Genomic DNA, 19701 nt, shown 5'->3' with positions numbered 1-19701 from the left:
ATTTTTTTAAAGAAGTTTCCCCCTCCCCTTATGCAGAGTAATTTCTCAGCAAAATTTCAAGATGTTCAAATACAGGGAGAAAACTGCATAAGATTCTCTTCCCAATAGGATTTCCCAACTATCAGGAAGCCTATTTTTCAGCCTGGGAAGGAATAATAATGCAAATTATTTCCAGACTTTCTTCCCATCCCTATGTTTTTATTTATTTTCCAATAGTTATTTCAGATGCCACACAATCCTTGAGTGCCATATAAATCCTCTAGTCATCCCATCATCCATCCTTCACTCTTCTCTCTACAGTTTCATCATAATCATGAATGAACCAAACTTGTGTAATAATAATAATAATAAGAAGAAGAAGAAGAAGAAGAAGAAGAAGATTTATTTATATTCCGCCTTTTCCTTGCAGAATCAAGGCAGATTACACAGGAAATGAGGTTAAAAACACTCTAGAGAGTTCAAGGGTCACAATATCTATTTAAGAATATAGGAGAAAAATAACCAAAATAGCAAGGCAATCTATGGTTAAAGGGGTGCCACTTTAAAATGAGAAATGGAAAACCAGAAGAAAAGCACGAGTGTAAAGCCTACATGTAGAGACAACAAAAATACTGGACCAAGACTGTAAGGGACTAGGGATGCATGAGGAAGTAGACTGAAGTCTATGAAAGCTCATGCTGCCAATTTCTTTCTTTCACTTAGTCTTAAAAGTGCTATGAGATCTCTCTAAATACAGGTTTGTCTTAGGTTTGCCATATGTCACTCAACAACAACAACAAAAGAACATCATGGCTCAAAAGGTTTTTGGGAGCCTTGTAGCATTAAGCGCCTTTGGTCTATAAATTCTTATTCTGTATATGTAGAGCTGCCCTATTAGAACCACCATGTAGGGCAGTGATGGTGAATCTATGGCACGCGTGCCAGAGGTGGCACTCAGAGCCCTCTCTGTGGGCACATGTGCCATGGCCCCAGCACAGAGTTTGCCAGAGTTTGGTACTAGAAAGCCACAGGGACATGGCACTTTGCAATAAATAAGTGGGTTTTGGGTTACAGTTTGGGCACTTGGCCTCTAAAAGGTTCACCATCACTGGCGCAGATTATTATTGCGGATGTGACCTTATATAAGATTATTCGCTTTTTTCTCTGTTCTGTTTTCTTGTCCATTTTGGGCATCATGTTCAAAAGAAAAAGAAGTGGATCAAAAGGTAGCGTGATCTGGAGAATATCTGCCATTACCAAGTGTACATTTCGCCAGTATTTTTCTGCTCTCTTATAACTCCGCCGCATATGAATGTAATTTGCATCAGGTTTTTGACACCTCCCCATTTTGTATATCCGATTGAGTCCATGTGCCAATGGAGCAGGAGAACCAGCATGTGTTGCCAATGGTACGCAGGTAGACTTATTTCTTGTCTGCCACGCAGGGCTGCCCACTCGCTGCCACAGCTCCCTCATCTCGTCAAAGAAGGGGGGCTTTTGCTCTTCAGGGGGGTCGCCCCCAGATTTCCTCATCGTCTCATAAAACTTTGTCTTTAATTTTTTAAATTGCGTGCGGCACTGTTCTGCGGTGCAATTGTATCTGCCGTTCTTCAACTCCTGTGCAGCGCTGTCATAGAAGTGCCTATTGGCCTTATTCTTTGACCCCATGACTACTTTGACCGCCTCCTCGGACTTTGCCAAGTTCTCCAGCAGCAGCTCAGTCTCGCGTGTGGTCCAAAGAGCCATGTTCAATTGCCTCGCCAGTGTCACTGTGCCCAACAAACAAAACAATCAGTGCATCAGTTTTGCCCACAAGCCTCTTTTGTTTAGTAATTTATAGTATTTTGATATATGTCCTGATTTATTATCAAATAATATGTTGTCAAGTTATGTTTTTCTTTTTATACATTTAATTTCTTACTTAGTCTTATTCTTAATATTTACTTAATATTTACAGTCCATAGATTCAAAACCTTTATCCTTTCAATTTGCGTTTTCCTCTATCTCCACCTATATCATATTACCAATTACCATTCTTCTTATACAATATCTCTATAACTCTTAACCAAAATTCCTTATTGCTCAAAAAATTAAAATTTGTTCATTTTTCTCTAGTTGTATATATTTTCCCATGAATTTCATTCCTTGTGGAATTCCCTTAGTGATTTTTTTCTAACCAGCATAGTTAATTTATCCATTTCATATAGATCCATTACCTTTCATCTCCATTCGTCCACTCTTGGTATTTCTTCTTTATTCCACTATTTTGCTAATACCATTCTCGCCACTACAATAATATGGAATAACAATTTCCTTCTTGTTCCTCTATTTTCTTATTTTCAGTTATATTCAAGAGGTACATTTTTGGCTCTGCACATTCTTTAATTTTAAAAACGTCCTTCATTTCTATGTGTATCTTCCTCCAATAACCTTTTACCTTCCCACAGTTCCACCAACAATCTATGTATGTCCCAACCTCTTTGTGGCATTTCCAACATATATATCTTTTTTTAAATCTATTTTGGATAGTTCATACAGGTTTAGGTACCACCTATAATGTGATTTATATACATTTTCTCTTAAATTCGTACTTAAAGTTTGTTTTATTCTCCTTTTCCAAATTTTCTCCCACTGTTCCAATTGTGGGGGAAGTAAACATTTAACCTGGGCTATCCATCCTCATATCTAACCCACAGAATGTACTGCCCCCCCCCATCCCTTTATTTATTTATTTACTTACTGATTTTAGAGGTCTAAAATTAACATGTAGAGATTTGGGAGAGCCAATAGTTTGCATGAATGCCTATTTCACTTGCTCAACACAGCTACATTAATGGGGCTGCCTTGTTATAAGCCTGGGCTGTGAATCTAGGGCTCTCTGTTCTTTGAACAGGAGGTTAAGGCCGTGGACATGGGGTGAGGCACTCCCCAGTGGTTGCTGAATCCACTCCAAGAAAATAGAGGTCTCCATCTCTCTGCTATATTGGCATAAAGCAGGATATTCTCCTGGAGTATGCAAATAACTCAGTGTACACACTGGTTGGGCAAACAGAAACACCAGTTTCATCCTAAACAGTCAGGAGACTCTGTTTGTTTGCTTTCCAGATCACAGTGATGGAGTTTGGCCCAGAAACAGAAAGAACACCAATCTTGTCTGTTGCATTCTCAATAGAAAGGAAATCCCCTCTCCCACATAACAAGTGGCAAGGAGAGACGGGTGCCTATGTGTAAAGTGAAACTTTTATTTAATTCACCCTGTCTGCCATTTGTTTGCTGCTGCAACATAAATCATTAGAAATCAAGCTGAAATTGAGCCTTGGCCTTCTCTGCTGACTGTTTAACATAAATAGGGTGAAATGTCATAAATAGTTTAGAAGCAAGTGTTTCTTGAGAGCTGGAGGGCAAGTCAGGCAAATGGTGCATGTATTTAATGGTACCTGGCACAATGATGACTGAAAATTGTAAGATTAGACAAAGTCTGGCTTGGTCCCATTGTCAGTTGCTATTAATGCTGCAAAATGTCTACTCACCATATTGTGCTTCTGGCCCCTCTACATGAGAGTTCAAATGAAGCACTATCAATTGAAGTAAGGTTGCCGCAAGTAGGAGGCACACAACAACAAAACTCTTAAAGGTATATGCTTAAGCATCATCAACTCCACAAGTTAAGTTCTGAGAAGGCTTCATCTCCAGACAGACATCATATCTTTCTGCATGAGAGAAGGTATTCACATATGGCAGAAGTTGGACTACGCAGCCCTTGTGGCAACTTCCAAGTTCTAAGATTCTGTTATTCTATTATCAGAGCCTTGAAACACGGAAGAAATATCACTAGCTTCTTGAACTGCCACTTCTCTGGTATTTTCTCCTACACTAGTCTTGTCAAACGTATTGTTTTTCTAATCTAACCTAACCAGTGGAACCATTGCAGGAGACCTTTTGGCTGCTCTTCTCAGGCTTACTAGCAGAATAGGAAGGAAAAAGGATTAGGAAGGTTGGAATGGGAGGCAAATGTTCCAGACACTCTGGATTTATGATTCAGATTCTGATGCTTCCAGCTCCTTCCTCTCAGAAGGATTCAAGATAGTTTCTCATCTTCAAGGAATTATATTCTCAATAATACCAAACTTGGCTGATTCTGTACTTATCACTTTGGACCAGGACTACCCAAAAATAATGCAGTGATTTCTATACATCCTCAATATTATAAATTGAAAGGAAAACAAATACACACATCCAACTTAAAAGACATAATTAAAATGACCCAGCAAGAACAGGTGTGCTTCCAGCTTGTTTCTAGAGAATGTTAAAGAGTTTCTGTTCCAGCATGGCATAATAGTTTGAGTTGAACTACTACTCTGGAGTCCAAGGTTTGAATCCCGCTTGGCCACGCAGACCCATTGAGTGACCTTGAGCAAGTCACACTCTCCCAGCCTCAAGGGAAGACAATGGCAAACTTCCTCTGAACAAATCCTACCAAGAAAAGCTGTGATACATTTCCCTTGGGGTTGCCATAAGTCAAAATTACTTGAAGGTACACAATAACAACAACAAGTTGAAGGGGGGAAATGAAAGTAATAAGTACCCAGTCAATTATATTCAGAGGTTTTGGTAGAGAGGAAATGGAAAAATAATAACATTTTTCCTTTCTTACTCTGCAAAACAAGTCTGCCTTCTATCTAGTAATAAAGAACTCAGGTTCAATGCTGAACTGAAGCCCAAACGTGAACCCTTTTATGTTGCATAACATACCAGGAAAAAATCTGGAGAACAGAAAAGGAAAAAAAATTCCTTTCTTTCCTGATACCTCTTTCCAACACAGACACCGCTTCTATAGACCTTAAACAGCAGTGTAAGCCTCCAATTCTAGGGCTGGTTGGACTCAAGTTCAAGAGTACTGCTTTTAGGACCTGCAGATACACTGTAGTATTTCATTAGAGGTCCTATTTTTGAATCTGTTTGGAAAGGCTTCCCATAGCAATGACCTCAGATGGGTTGTGATTTTTCCAGTTGCTGGAACAGATTATTCTGTTTCACTGAAATAGTTAAGTTTTGAAGTTCAAGGCCATTCTTTTTTGCCTGATTGTTAGAAGCATTAGAGAAGCATCTGTTGCCATCTTGTGGACCACACTGACAGGGGTTTGAAACGTGTTCTGTTTTAATCTACCCCCATCTATCTCCCCAAAGCTAAAATGCAATCCATTCCTTTAGCTTGTCATCATGAATCTATAGCAATTACTTTTTGTTGCATGTGTACAACACCTACTTAAGCCATAAAGCATTTGGCATACATTTGGAACAAGGGCTAGTGAGCTTCACATCTGGACAGAATTTATGATAAACACAGAGCTTCTTTTCGCTCAATGCTACAATTTCTCTGGTTTACTCTAGCAATACAATTTTCCTGAGCTATACATACCAGTCTCTCTCTATATGGACAATATTATTCCTCTTATATTTCCCTCCCATCTTTTCATAGCACGATTCTACTCAGCACAACATAATGTCTGTGATTACAGTATACTTTTTTTTATTACATTGATGAGCAGATGCATTGCACATCAAAGGGTTCCTGATTCCAACTGAACACTGGTTCTTAAGTCAACTCCCCCTCATATCACTTTGTCTGGAAAACTCTGATGTCAATTTCAGATACATCCCTGTTACTTACTTAAACAGACATCTGGAAACAGGCAATATCCCACTGTGAAATGGAACAAATATATTAACTATGAGAGCAATGAGATTTCACAGGAGCAATAAAGTTGCACAGAAGTAGCTGACAGTCCTGAGGCATTGCTACTGGGGGCCAAAGGACTTCAGTGCAGAAAAGGATGTGGGGAGCTTAGTCTCACTAATAACTGTGGGAAGATGAAATAAAGAGGGTTTAATTGTTTCACAATTAATTTTCCACCCCAAATCATGAATGCTAGTGGCTTGGCATGGACACTCGAGGTTGATCATGACAGTACAGGCACATTTATGAGAGGGCTGTTTATTCAGCAAGAGTTACAACACAAGAAATATGTGTATCAGGGGTGAGATGCTGTTGGACAGTAACTCCTGACATTTCTCACCAAAGGCTATACTGGCTGAAGCCAATAGGACATGCAGCCTAACATCATCTGTAATTCCCATCTATGGTGTACATTGTCACTGAAAATACAGTGTCCACACAGCCAAACACCTTCTCCCAGCCACTACATGCCGACATCCAGGAAGTAACTTGGGAAAAGATTTACTTTAGTTATTGTCAATGGATTATAGGCTTCTTTCACAAATCCCACACATTTGTAGTGAAAAATGGTTATTAATTCAGGATTTGTGCAGAAATTGTATTCAGGGATTCTTAACTAGGAATCTGAGGGCACCAGAAACTATCTGATCTTGGAAACTAAGCAGAGTCAGCCCTGGTTAGTACTTGGAAGAGAGACCATCAAGGGAATCCTAGGTGCTGTATCCTATTTTTTTTTTCAAATAAAGAAACTGGCAAAACCACCTTTGAGTATTTCTTGCTTAAGAAAAACGTCATGAAATTCATGGGGTTGCCATTATATCAACAGGCATCTTGAAGGCATGTATACATACACTGTAAATTTATGAGGATGGAGAGTGTGAATGGCTATATTAGCTTATCCTGTCTACCAATATTTTTTATCTATAGAAACAAAAACAAAAATAGTTCCCTGGGTTCTAACTCCTAAGAAAAGCCCTACAGATATAGGAGGCTCTCCCATTCAAAAAGTCCTTCACTCCCCCTCTTCACACATTTAGAGAACATGGACGAGAATCTCGAAATAGAGATGGACACACAGTGATAATATAGCACACGGTTTCTGGTTTCTGCTCAAAGTGATTTTCAAATATGAATCTAGGGGGGCTCACAATTATAGCACTATGATTCTGCTTTAACTTACAAGGCTGTATCCTATGGAATCCTGGGCTTTATACTTTGGTCAGAGGCACCAGAGGAGCATTTCTAAATGTCCTCCTTTTAAACTACCAATCTCAGGACTCCATATTATGAGGAGCCATGGCCTCATAACACTATCATTGCAAAGATCTCTAGCTGCTAACAGCACACATAGATGTTCTGACTCCTTATCCATTGGGCATTTCCTGTGACATCACTATGGAGAAGCAACCATTTCCCTCATCTCTATGCTTGCAAACTTTTCAAAATGCTATTTATTTCTTTATTTGTTCAGTTATTTAGCATATGCGGTGGGCCCTTGGTATCTGTTGGGATTTGGTTCCAGGACCCCTCAGGGATACCAAAATCCATAGATGTTCAAATCCCATTAAATACAATGGCATGGTAAAATGGTGTTCTGTATATAAAATGGCAAAATCAACCCTTGCTTTTTGAATGTCATCATTGGGGAGGGGGGGGTTTCAAGCCATGGATGACTGAATCTGAGGGTAAAGAATTGTTGGATATAGAGGGCTGAGTTAGTACATAATAAGCAATAGAGCACACTGTTTCCATTTTCCAGTGTCATTGGTGAATCCTTTAAATAGAAAGGCAAGGAATGCTCCCAATAACACTCAGTAAGAACTAACATACTTTTTCCTTAACAGCTTACTATAGTTTTATAAGTTTTCTTAAAATCCACTTTTCTTATAATAACATATGGTTCCTTTTTAACACATAGGTGTGAAACTGATTAGAGCAAAAGGTGCTTAAAATCCAATCTAGTGAATTACATACTTAGCTTAATTTGCGATGTAAAGAACAAATTGGCTGCCATCAGGAAAGGCTTTTCTCTGTAGAAACTAGACTTTGGAGTTTATCACACAGGGGAAATCTTCTGCAAAAACAGGATTTAAAAGCTGGGGGGGGGGGGACCCTGCAAAAGTGGGTTGATTTTCACACATGTCATTGTTAAAGTGGTGTTAACCCAAACAGAAAGTAGACAAAAGCCACTCCTTTTTACTTTGGGGATTTTCTGAAAGTAAAAGGGAGCAGCTATTGTCTACTTTCCATCTAATTTCCATACAAAATAACACCACTTTAACAACAACATCATATGAAAATCAACCCGCTTTTGTGTTGGGTTTTTTTTCTGATTCAAACCCCCATTTCTGCACAGGTTTTCCCCCATGTGATAAACTCCTTTGGAAAAGGGGTATATTTAAGAGGGCAAGGTTTTCCTGATTCCCTAATGGTATATGTATACTTATTAAACCTCTACTGTCTGGACTGGATGATACCACAACAGCATTAAGGGAGAGGTCACCCTTGCTGATCTATGTAAATTATTTTATTTATTATTCCTTATCGTTTTTCTAAGAGACTCAAAATGGTTTACATAGTTCTCTCCTTCCACTATTTCACCCTTACAACAGACCTCTGCATGAAGCAGATTAGCCCAAAAGATTATGACTGGCACAAGATGACCAAAAAGTAAACTTCATTGCTGAAAGGCCAATTGAATCTGGGGTCCCATCCACACTGCAGAATTATAGCACTATTGTCCCTTGTTAAACTGCCATGGTTGCCTCCTATGGGATCCTGGGGTTTGCAGTTTAGTCAGAGGCAGCAGAGGAGCTCCCTGGCTGGGGATTCTAAATGTCCCTCCCTCAATTGGACAGAACCATGGCAGTTAAAATGGAATAATGTGACTATAATTCTGTAGTGCAATTGGGCCCTAGATCTCCCCAAATCCTAATTCAGCACTCAATACACACTAACCCTGCACACAGCTCCAGGATTACACACAGCAAGAGTGGTCAAGCAAGAAATAAGGTGCTCACCAAAGAGGCCAAGAGTAAACACAGTTTCCTCTGACTCCTTTCTATCCTCAAGTGCTCATGAAATCAATATTATTGATATCTCATATATTTTTTTCCTAAAGACTTTCTAAAGGATGTTAACTCTAATTTGTACTTCCAGAATGAGGTTCAGAGGGGCTGAGAGGACTTCATCTCAAATATTCCAGCCTGTAATGTAAAGTACCTGATATAACTGATTATGAGGCTGGGCAGACTACCCCTCTTACAGCCAGAACGGGGCCACAGCAACTGCACGTTGTGGCCCTGATCTGGCCTTTGTAGGGCACAAAAAGAAGCCATGAGGGCGGAGCCGGGGCGTGCGTCATATGGATGCCATGCCCTGACTGCACCCACAACTTTGTCTTTCCCGCTGGTGTGCACAGTCCCTATGAGCCTATTCACTGCGATAAACTTCAAGGTTCCTTTCAAATCTTTATAAGAATTCCATAGCACTTCTTGACTTATTGCATAAGATGTTTGAAACTTTCTTTTCAGTTTATTTTTTAAAATGGATTGATTTGGACTTCCTAGGTACGAAAGTATCTTGAAATGAGGTTACTCTTTCATTTTTGCACACATCTCCAGATTTTGTAACAGAGGGCATTTTTGGGAGGCAAAAAGAAACAGGTTTTTCACAAAGGGTGGAAGGTCTCCTAGCAGGTTAATGTAATCCTTCCATCTCCTACATTTGTCTGCTTCTACTTTAAGTTAAATTTAAAATAGGGATAATTGGTTTTGGATAAGCTTGTTACTAAAAGCAATGTCTTGAGCAGAAGTGCATTTAAAATTGAACAAATATATTAAAATATATGAAAAGTGAAAATGATTATGCAGTTTTCTAAAAACAAACCAATAGATTAACGTGAATGGGACAACACAGAGAAGCAGATCCATCAAGTATTAAATGCTAAATAGATTGTTAAATGTCATTAATATAATGTGAGAGGTCATTAATACTTGCTCTTTATTCATGGGGGAAATGATCAAAAGGGAAATTGCTCAATAATTCCTAGAAGATACATGACTAAGGACGGTTCAGCAGACTTTTAGACATTTCAGATATTCAACAGCTAGCTTTTGAATGGGGACCTGGTAAGAAATTACTCAACGTAATATACTTTCAGTATGCTTCTGTCTGTACTGGTGCTCTGAATAGCAAAATATCTAGTATAAGATATATTTGTAGATGGTACAATCAACAATAGCTATTAATTAATTAATTAATTAATTAAAATTAAATCCATATGAATACTCTCAAACATGAAGTGTATGGTGACTTCATGCATCCCTAACATAATCTCAACTTTCAAAAAACATTTTCTTCATAAAATTTCTAAAGTTGCCAAAACATGAACATTTACCCTGTTTTTCAAATTAAGCATTGCGTGTGTGGAATTTACACTACCATTCTTTAGAGGTTTTCCTCCCCCCTCCTCATTTCCCATAGAATTTATGGCCTGGAATGCCAAAATAAAATAAAGTAAATATCCTTTTAATGTTGAAATGATCACAGATTTAATAATAGTCTATAAAGTGATTTGCCTTTTAACAACATATTTTACTTCTAAAAGTCATTAGCCAAGCATGTCTGGCTTTGCTGAGCATTGAATGAATTGGATTAGTTATCTAGGCTAATACGTACATGCTAACAAATTATATCCCAGAAGGGCCAATGTAGAAATGAATTGTGGGATTCTTGTCAAATTCACAGTGTTTCCTGGCACTGTTGCAAGTCACTCAATTAGACACCTTCCAAGGTCTTTGCTGGCCCCAATGTAGCTAATTGCTTCTGTTCTCTGGACTATGATTCATCACACAGATGTCTAAGAACTTCCAGCAACTATGTAATAAAATCAATGCATGAGCCACTCAGACAAAATATTCTTTCCAACAGGATATCATTTACTCATTCCCTACTCCCACCCCTCTTATATGATTAATCCAGAGTAAGGAAGATCTCCTGAATCACTCGTGACATGGCAGCCACTGTTACTTGGCTTCTCATACAAGAGCGAGTTTGTATGAATGTGAGCTTTTATCCTTCATCTCCAGGTGCAGTGGTGTTCACACTTGAACCAAACGGTAAAAAGTCTTTCCTCTTCTTCCTTTTTAATTTTCCACTCTTTGGAGTATTGTAATCTATTCACCAGCCCTTGACTTTGTCTGTGTTCTAATGGCATGCAAAACAGAAAGTCAGATACAAAGAAGCACAAGACTTTTTCAATAGGCAATGTCTGTGGGAATACAATATGCAAATTCACTTTAACACAACCCAACCAACATGGTGGTGGGGGAGATCCACAGTATTCTCAGAGAGTGAAAATGCAGTTGATCACCAACAGAGCATTAAGACAAGAGCATTGAGACTGTCACTGGTAGATTAAAGCTGTAGCACAGTAGTGGGTATTGTGCAGCCTTCCAGCTGTTCCTACACTGCAACTCCAGTTATTCTTCATCTTGGCTATGCTGACTAGGAATGCTGGGAATTGTTGTCTCAACATCTTCTGGAGAACTACATGTGTCCCATTCCTGTTGTAAATCATATGCTTTAGTAGTTATGAGACACTGGGGAAAGAACTGAGTTTATGGGTCCAGTAAGGCTTGACCCTCAAAACTTACAGATCAAACAAACATCTGGCATTAGTAAAACAAATAGGTAACTACACATATTTTGTGCAGTATTCACATATGCATTGATGCCTTGGCACAAAGTCATCCATTCATCTAGCATTCTACCTGCATTAGAAAATAGATAAGGAGCAAGATATGAGGAACCGGTCTCTTCCAGAGCTATTCAAGGAAGCAGTCTCCTGCTCATCATGAAGAGAAAGATACATAGCAAAATCTTATGGATCAAAGATCAAATATGCTTCTAGATCTTCAGTACCCTTTTACACACTGTGAGCAGCCAGAATGCTTCAAGATGGTCTATGAACAGGATCGGAAGGCAACTGTCACGCCCCATCACTTGCCCCCAGTGAGGGTTGTTAGATCTCAGGGTCTGCCCTTGAATCTCCAGTTTTCATGGGTCTTCTCCAGGCAGGAGACAAAGGAACAAATTCTATTTTGGGAGGGCTCAACACCACACAAGAGGAGAGAGCTGTGTGCAAATCTCTAACTCACCTAGAAGAGCAGTAGCTTGCTACAATTTTAAATGCTTAATTGATTTGTTCCTGTAACTTGCAACAACTCTCTTGGAATCTATGGCCTAGTACAGACTGACGCTTTGTGCCGGCCTGGGGCCAAAAGTAGGGCTTGGGAGAGTGGAGCGTCCACATGCTCCTGAGCCCTACTCCGTGCCGCAGGCACCATCTTGGTGTGACGCCATTTACACAGGGCACACAACGATGGTGGCTCTGCAGCCCAGTGCCCAAACAGCACAGTCCGTGTGGCTGTCATCATTGCATGCAGGTGCACTAATGGCACAATTGGCGAAACGGCAAAAGAACCCACCAGGAACGGGTTCTTTTTAAGCCTCACAGAGGCTGCAGTGTTTGTCTGCTGTGGCCACCATCCAGGGCAGATGGGGTGGTGTCTAGCTGCCTCTTTCTGCCCATCTCTACCCACAGTATGTAATTGCTTAGTTGGCTTCCTCCTTCCCTCTGGTTGAGTGCCAGGGTTCATCTTCTACACTGCTCTGCATCCACTCCTGGTTAGAAGGAGGCCATATTAGCTGTGCCTTATTGCAGCTCCTCAAGTGAGAAGAAATAACCCCTACATCTCTCCATGAATTAGAACAGCCCCTTTAGCTATTTCTTTCTTAATTTCGAAACCGGAAAATGTTATCTGTGTATATTTGAATGAGAAGCTGTGAGCAGTTCTGGTTGATAGTTACCATATATACTCAACTATAAGTCAACCTCATGCATAAATTGAGAGCAGGTTTGGTGGCCAAAATTGTGTATTTTGATATGATCCATAGATAGGTTGAGGGTAAAATTGAGGAGCACATAACAAAGGATTCAAAAGATGAACCAAAGGAAAACAATGCCAAAGAAATTATAAAATTCCAGCAGGCATAACTGATTGGGCTCACACTAAAGGCTGGATGGATGAAAGAGTAGAGAGGGGTCAATATTTCCAGGACAGATTAAGCTCTTTCACCAGGGGTTCATTCTTTTATAAGAGTAAAAGTACAGAACTTACTCATGGAGAAGTCAACTCAGGGTTTTGGGGTCGAATTTTTGACTCAAAATTCTAAATTTATACATGAGCATATAAAGTAATACATAACACATCAGGGGCCTTCCCTAGTCTCAGGTTTTGGCCCAGAAACTTCAGGGCCTGGGAAGATCCTGAACTGGCATCCCAACAACTGGAATTTATACATATTTGTGCATGGGGGTAGGACCTAAATATCCTAAAGGCACAAGAAGCCCTAATTAGTACTTACATGGAAGGCCACCAACAAAAGCAGGTGCTGTAGGCTATATTTTTAGAGGAAGGAACTGGCAAAACCACCTCTGAATATTCCTTGCCTAAGAAAACCCTATGAAATTCATGGGGTCACCACAAGTCAGCAGGTGGTGTGAAGCCACACACACACACACAACCATGGAGGTTCCATTAATTGTCAGTGCTTTTGAGAAAGCATGCCTAGGATCATGTTGCATGGCTTCAATACTGATAAATTAATATTTCATCTGAGTGTTAAGCGGGAACTACAAGTTCATTATTGTGCGAACTGCAGCTTTAGGAACATGTAGCCAAATTTCCTAATGTGGCTTCTATCAGCACAGCATCTCACCAGAATGACAAATATGCAAAAGTAATTCTATAGGTTAATGCTTATTCCAATAGCAATGATTTGGGGAACTTCACAGTAGCTTTGGCCTTGGAGTTATAGCTTCTCTAAGAGATTTCTCTTGTTTCATGCCAGCAAACTGATTGCCTTTCCCTAGTGAACTACTTTTCAATTTACTAGGAGCAGCTTCTGGATTTACTATAGCTCTGTAGTACAGGTGCAGAACAACAAAAAAGAAAGAGAAAAAATGTGGCATAGTTATACAGGCAGCATTTGCAATTTCAGTACGTCTACTATAAAACCAATGAACAATGAGCTTAACAGGGGGGAAAGGGGACTATCTCTGACTACCTTATTATGGAAAATTCTCTAAACCTATATTGTTTGCTGATAACCCTTAGAAGTGGAGCAAGATAGCATACCAGATATCTCTGGTTGTGCTTATTTCACATTTTAATGATTTCCACCCTTGGAATCTGTCCCATTATTATTATATAAGAGACCTGAGTATAATCTGGTGTTGCCTCATATAAAGAATAAAAGAAAATAAGAAATAACTATCGAAGAGAGGGCTAATAGAAAGATGAACTTAGTATATAACTATTTATAAGATTATTCGTCTGTTAGTTTTTCCCTTCTCTACTTCAACTTCTGGAATCATATTCAAAAGAAACAGGAGTGGATCTAGTGGGAAGTTTAACTGTTATCTCTGTTAATGTAGTGTGTATTATTTTCTAATAGTTCTCTGCTTTACTGCATTCCCACCACATATGAAAAAATGTGCCCTCGGCCTTGTGGCATTTCCATCAGTTCATATTTCCAGTCTTGTATATCATTTTAAGTTTTTGTGGTGTTAAATGCCAGCAGTGAAACATCTTTAAAAAATTTCCCTGTAGTTCTGACAGAGAGTAAAACTGTTAGATTCCTTTAAAGCTTTATTCCTTTAGGACTGTTCTATCAGTTTCCTGACATCTTGGGCCCATCTGATCATACTGTCTTTTATTTCTTCTTGTTCTAGATCCCTTCCCTTCATCACTTTGTAATATTTTGCAATGTTGCCTTTTTCACTGTTAAAGAAAATTTTATCAATCTCTGTCATGTCACTATTTATTCCAAATTCTTTTTTGTCATATTTCAGTCTCTCTGTCAGTTGTAGATAACTGAACCAATAATTAATCCTCCCTTCTTCTTTTAGAAGTTGCAACGATTTGGGGATGAAGTCAGCCTTCATCTTGTGATTTATCAAGTCCTTATACAGTGTGCCCTTTGTGTATGCGGGGGATCTGTTCCGGACTCTCCCAGATTAAAAAACGCCTATGCTTGAGCCCCATTTAAATGAATGGGGCTCATGCACGCGGTGGCACAGTGGCACGCACACTCCCCATTCGCCCCTGTGGGACACGCCGCTCCTTCCTCCCCGTGCGGCTTTCAGTGTATGCTGAAAGCCGCGTATGTCACCCAAGGTATATCTTTATTTTTTCTTGTTCTGCCAAAAAGGGCCTCTTGTAGTGAGACTCAAAATGGTAATTTTTCATAGAATTTATCTCTAATCTTCAACTAGAAATTTAACAGTGCTTTCCTAACGATCTGATGTGAAAAATCTTTATTATATTTCAGTTTATTATACCATAGGAAATCATGTAACCCAAATCTTAATTTACTATTCTCCAAGCATAACAGCTCTTCAATCCATAATAAGCATGATGCACAAAAATAAAAATTTAAGGTTTGGGAGCGCACATCCCTCCCTTCTTACATCATCTGTTGAGATTTTCCATCTTATTGTAGGTTTGTTTCCTTCCCAAATGAATTTGGTTAGCTCACTCTGCCAAAATGCAAAATATTTTGGGTTATCTACAATCAGTATGTTTTGAAATAAAAATATAAACTTTGGCAACATATAAATTTTTACAGTTGCAATTTTTCCAGAGAAGGAGAGGTGTAGTCAGGACCATCTTTCCATACTAGCTTTGTTTTCAGTCCAAATCTTCCCATAATTGTTCTCAAATAGGTCCATGCTTCTTCTGGTCAACAAAATTCCCAAATATCTTACTTTCTTTTCTATTTTAAATCCTGATATTGTGCTTAATTCTTTCTCTTCTGCAGAGTACATGTTTTTGGAGAGAATTAGTTTTTATCCTCTTGATCTTAAAGCCAGATACATCTTCATAATCTTGCACTGTAGCTATAAAATTATATATGCATTTTAATGGATCATCTAAATAAAAAATAATATGGTCAGCAAATGCTGAAAATATGCTTGAAAATATGTTCTTTAATTCGTACTCCCTGAATAGATTTCTCCTTCTTTATTTTATTGTTCAATATCTCAAATGTAAGTATAAACAAGAGAGGAGATAATAGGCATCCCTGACGCATTCCCTTTCTATTATGAATTAGTTTTTTCTTCGTTAATGATTATTTGGGCCTTTTGATCACTATAAATTGCCTTAATTCACTTAATTCCTCCATGTTCATTCTTTTAATGATCTCCAACAGGAATTGCCAGTTGACCCTATCAAAAGCTTTGTCCGTGTTGAGTAGAATCAGAGCTAATTTGTTTTTGTTGTTATGTTCTCAGTATTCAATTATATCAAGAGTTGTTCTAATATTATCTCTCAGATTTCTATCCAGCAAGAAGTCGTTCTGATCTTCATGAATAACAGACTTTAGAATTTTTGTCAATCTTTCAGCAATTACTGTAGTAAGATTTTATAGTCTGAATTAATGAGAGATATTGGCTTGTAGTTTTTTATATTATTCTTGTCCTTGGTATTCTTTGGGATTAACAAAATGTGCACTTCGTTCCAGGTCTCTGGAATTCCATATCTGGAGATATCATTTAGGGTATCCTTTAGCGGCTTTATGAGTTCGTTTTCCATTTTCTTTTAATAGATTGCTGAGAACCCATCAGGCCCCAGAGCTTTGTTAGGTTTCATTTTCTTTATGGCTTCAGATATTTCAGCGATGCTAAATCCTTGATTTAGACAATTTTGTTATTCTTTACTTAGTTTTAAGAGAGTCTGTCAAGATATCTGTTTATATTTTCTTGGTCATCTCCATTTTCTGGCTTCTTATATAAATCTTCAAAATAATTCTTAAATGTTAATTGGATATATTTTTTAATCATCTGTGATCCTTTCTCCCTTACATATTATTTCTGTAATTATCTTTTTGTCTTGTTCTTCTCTTAATTTGTGAGCTAATAGTCTGCCTGCTTTATTTCCTGATTTGAAATAGAACTACTTGATCTTTTTAAGCTTCTTTTCAATCTCTTTCAATGCAAGGGTTTTTAATTGTTGTTGAATATTTTCTGTTTAGATTTTCAATCTCTTTTCACCAGTTTTTTTTTCCATTCTTCTTTTCTTTTTTCCTTTATTCTCAATTTAGTTTAATTAATATTCCCCTAATAACGGCTTTACCTGCATCCCAGATCATTTTATTATTAATGTCTTCAATCTTATTTTCTTTGTAGAATGTCAAAGTATTTTTAATTATTTTAAGATTGTCTTCAATATTTAATGTCTGCTTGTAGACTCCAATTATAATCTCATCTTTTTCCCTTTAGCTCTATCATTACAGGGTTATGATCTGATGCCCAACTGGGTAGAATTTTTATTGATTGTATCTATGGTAATAATGGTTTGGAAGCATACATTAAATCTATCTCGGAAAACGAATCATGGACTTCAGAATAGAAGGTATAACCTTTTTCTTCATTGTATTTATGCCTCCAAACATCTCCAAGATCAAAAGGCTGTCCCAGGCCTTCAGCTGCCTCTGGAGAGGCAGCTGAAGGCCTGGGAGGTCGGAAGAAGTCCTGCCCCATGAGGTCCCATTGCTGGAAGGCAGAAATCCCATCCCCAGAGGGTGTTAGTCCCATACCCTTGGAAGTCCCGCCCCTGGCACCAGGTAACACTCGGTGCCAGAATGCCTTTTAGTTTGGGCACTCAGTCCGTAAAATGTTTGCCATCACTGTCCTATACAAACAAGCCCGAGTGCTAAGATCAGCAGGGTAGAGCTTTCTCTCGGTCCCACCACCTTTGCAATTGTGGTTGGTGAGGGCTCAGGAGGGAGCCTTCTCTGTGGCTACTCCCATACTGTGGTACTCACTTCCATGGGAGGTGAGGTCAGCCTTCTCCCTACTCTCTTTTCACCCGCAGCTGAAGACGTTTTTATTTAGGCAGGCATTCAGTGGATGAATTTTACTTGTGTAGGGTGGTATGCTGTCCCAGTGAGTTAATGGTTTTTACCTGTTTTAACTATACTGTTTTAAACTTATGTTTTAATATTATTTATAACTTTTGTTAATGTTTTAGGTCTGTCTTTTCAAGTTATTGTAAGCCACCTTTGATCCCATTTTGGGAGTAAATTGGGATATAAATCCCTTTAAAATATAAATAAATAAATCAGTCAAAAAAGGCCCTAAAAAGCTGCCTCTCATGTGTGGACGTTACCTTTTACTCAGGATTTCTTTTTTAAAAAAATCTGTATTTCCTCTTGTGTGCCCAATACTCCAAGGAGGCTTCTGGGCAGAGCCGGGGCAGGAGCTGTTTCAGCAATGTGGAATGGGTTGTGCCCAGTAAGCCTGGTATGTGACACCATGTTTTCTACTTCATGTATGTTCAGCCATAAGATCAGTGGTTAGGTGCTTGATCAGACTACACTCTCCCTCATCACTAAGAGGTTATTCAGATGTTGTTTTTAGCATGACTATCCACATAAGCTCACTTACACATTCCTGTTTTGTTGTTCACACTATTTTTTTTGGGGGGGGGGGGGGTTGGGATGCATCTTTGTGCATCTCTGCAAGTTCTGTACCTTGCTCGTGCCTGCACTGGAATAAAGGTGGAGTCGATGGTGCGGATGTATTCAAAACATATTCAAGACATGCAGAATTTTATCCTGGTTTATCTCGAGTCTATTCACATTGGTTTTTCTCGGAAAAGTCAGAAAAAACCCTGAGATTGATTATCCGAAGTTATGCGGGTTTTACTTAGGTGCATTCAAAATGTATGTGAACAACAAAGAATCAGCTCATATTCTACTATGGTTATTTCCCAAGAATATTAAACCAAAGTTTTAAATTGGCTCACCAAGCATAAAGAGAAGGTTCAGTGATTAAGTATCTCAGCCCCAGGGGCAAAGCATCATGTAAGAGGCAGTGAAGCATGCATATGAAATAAGTGAATTTAGCTACACTCAGCCCTTCCCTGCCTTGTGCAAGTAAAGAGTGTAGTTTTCAGGTAAACAAAATAATAATTGTTAAAAACAATTAAAATTCTAAAATACAATTAAAGCTATAGCAATGCAGGTAGAAAACTAGCAAGTTTGTGAAAGTGGTCCCATTGATTGAGCTGAGTGTCACATACAGTATATAACTGCTGGCTAGCAGGATATCCTTGTGTGAACTCAGTGCAATAATCTCCGGGACCAAGATCTCTGACATTTGGCAGTGGAGAGAGGGGAGATATTTGTGGTGTCTAGAAAGGATACTTTTCCAGTTTAGGTGCAATAATAAAGGCATAGTAAATTAAAGGCATTAGCTGGTTGAATAACAAAGTTGATCCACGTGTCAGCACTGAATATGAGCAATCTACCACTGAAGTAAACTTATACCTCATCATGTATATTTGTTTTAAAAATATCTACCTAGCAACAACATAAAATATATAGTAAATCATGGACCGATATTGCAGATATATCAGCCAGCCATGAAAGTCATTAAGCCATAATGAAATCATTAAGCCATAATGAAAAATTACCAAGCAAAATCTAAGTAAACACCATTCATGTTTCCAATATACTTTAGATTGATGTTATTAGTAGAAAGCAGCAGTTAGTTGATGACAGATAACTAGAATGCTCTGGTAATTTTTAAGAGCCTAATTACTCTGGAAAATTTATTTTTCCCCCTTGATTCAGATTATTCCTCCTTTAACATGGCTCTACCTCACTATAGCATCTGCCCTTTCCCATCATGTTCCATGCTCAAGGTCAGCTGTTCTGCAGTTGTGGTGGTGAGGAATTTGAAATGAACTCAGGAAAAAGAGAAATTATTTTTAAGGAGGGTCGCACCACTTGGAGAAATAGGCGGGTTATAAACCGCCGCTTTGCGGCGATCTGCTGCCGCCGCTGTTTGCTCCATGAGGGAGCCGCTGCAGCCAAACCGTGCAGCTCCCTTACGGAGCAAAAAAGAAGCT

At 38.7% G+C, this 19701-nt stretch overlaps 1 protein-coding gene across 1 annotated transcript in view; it reads right to left on the bottom strand.

The window, feature by feature from the left end:
- Window positions 1-360: 360 nt before the first annotated feature.
- The window catches only part of LOC121916771, a 61153-nt gene continuing 41812 nt past the window's right edge, over window positions 361-19701 (bottom strand). The window contains exon 2 of the mRNA XM_042442252.1: window positions 361-1748. Coding sequence (XP_042298186.1) covers window positions 1048-1725 — 678 coding nt within the window. The 5' untranslated portion in view covers window positions 1726-1748 and the 3' untranslated portion in view covers window positions 361-1047. The remainder of the gene's footprint in view (window positions 1749-19701) is intronic.

The sequence above is a fragment of the Sceloporus undulatus genome, chromosome 1, assembly GCF_019175285.1.
Source record: "Sceloporus undulatus isolate JIND9_A2432 ecotype Alabama chromosome 1, SceUnd_v1.1, whole genome shotgun sequence".
NCBI classification, from domain to species: domain Eukaryota; kingdom Metazoa; phylum Chordata; class Lepidosauria; order Squamata; family Phrynosomatidae; genus Sceloporus; species Sceloporus undulatus.
Note: the sequence above shows the minus strand (reverse complement) of the source record. Positions and strands in the feature narration are given on the sequence as shown.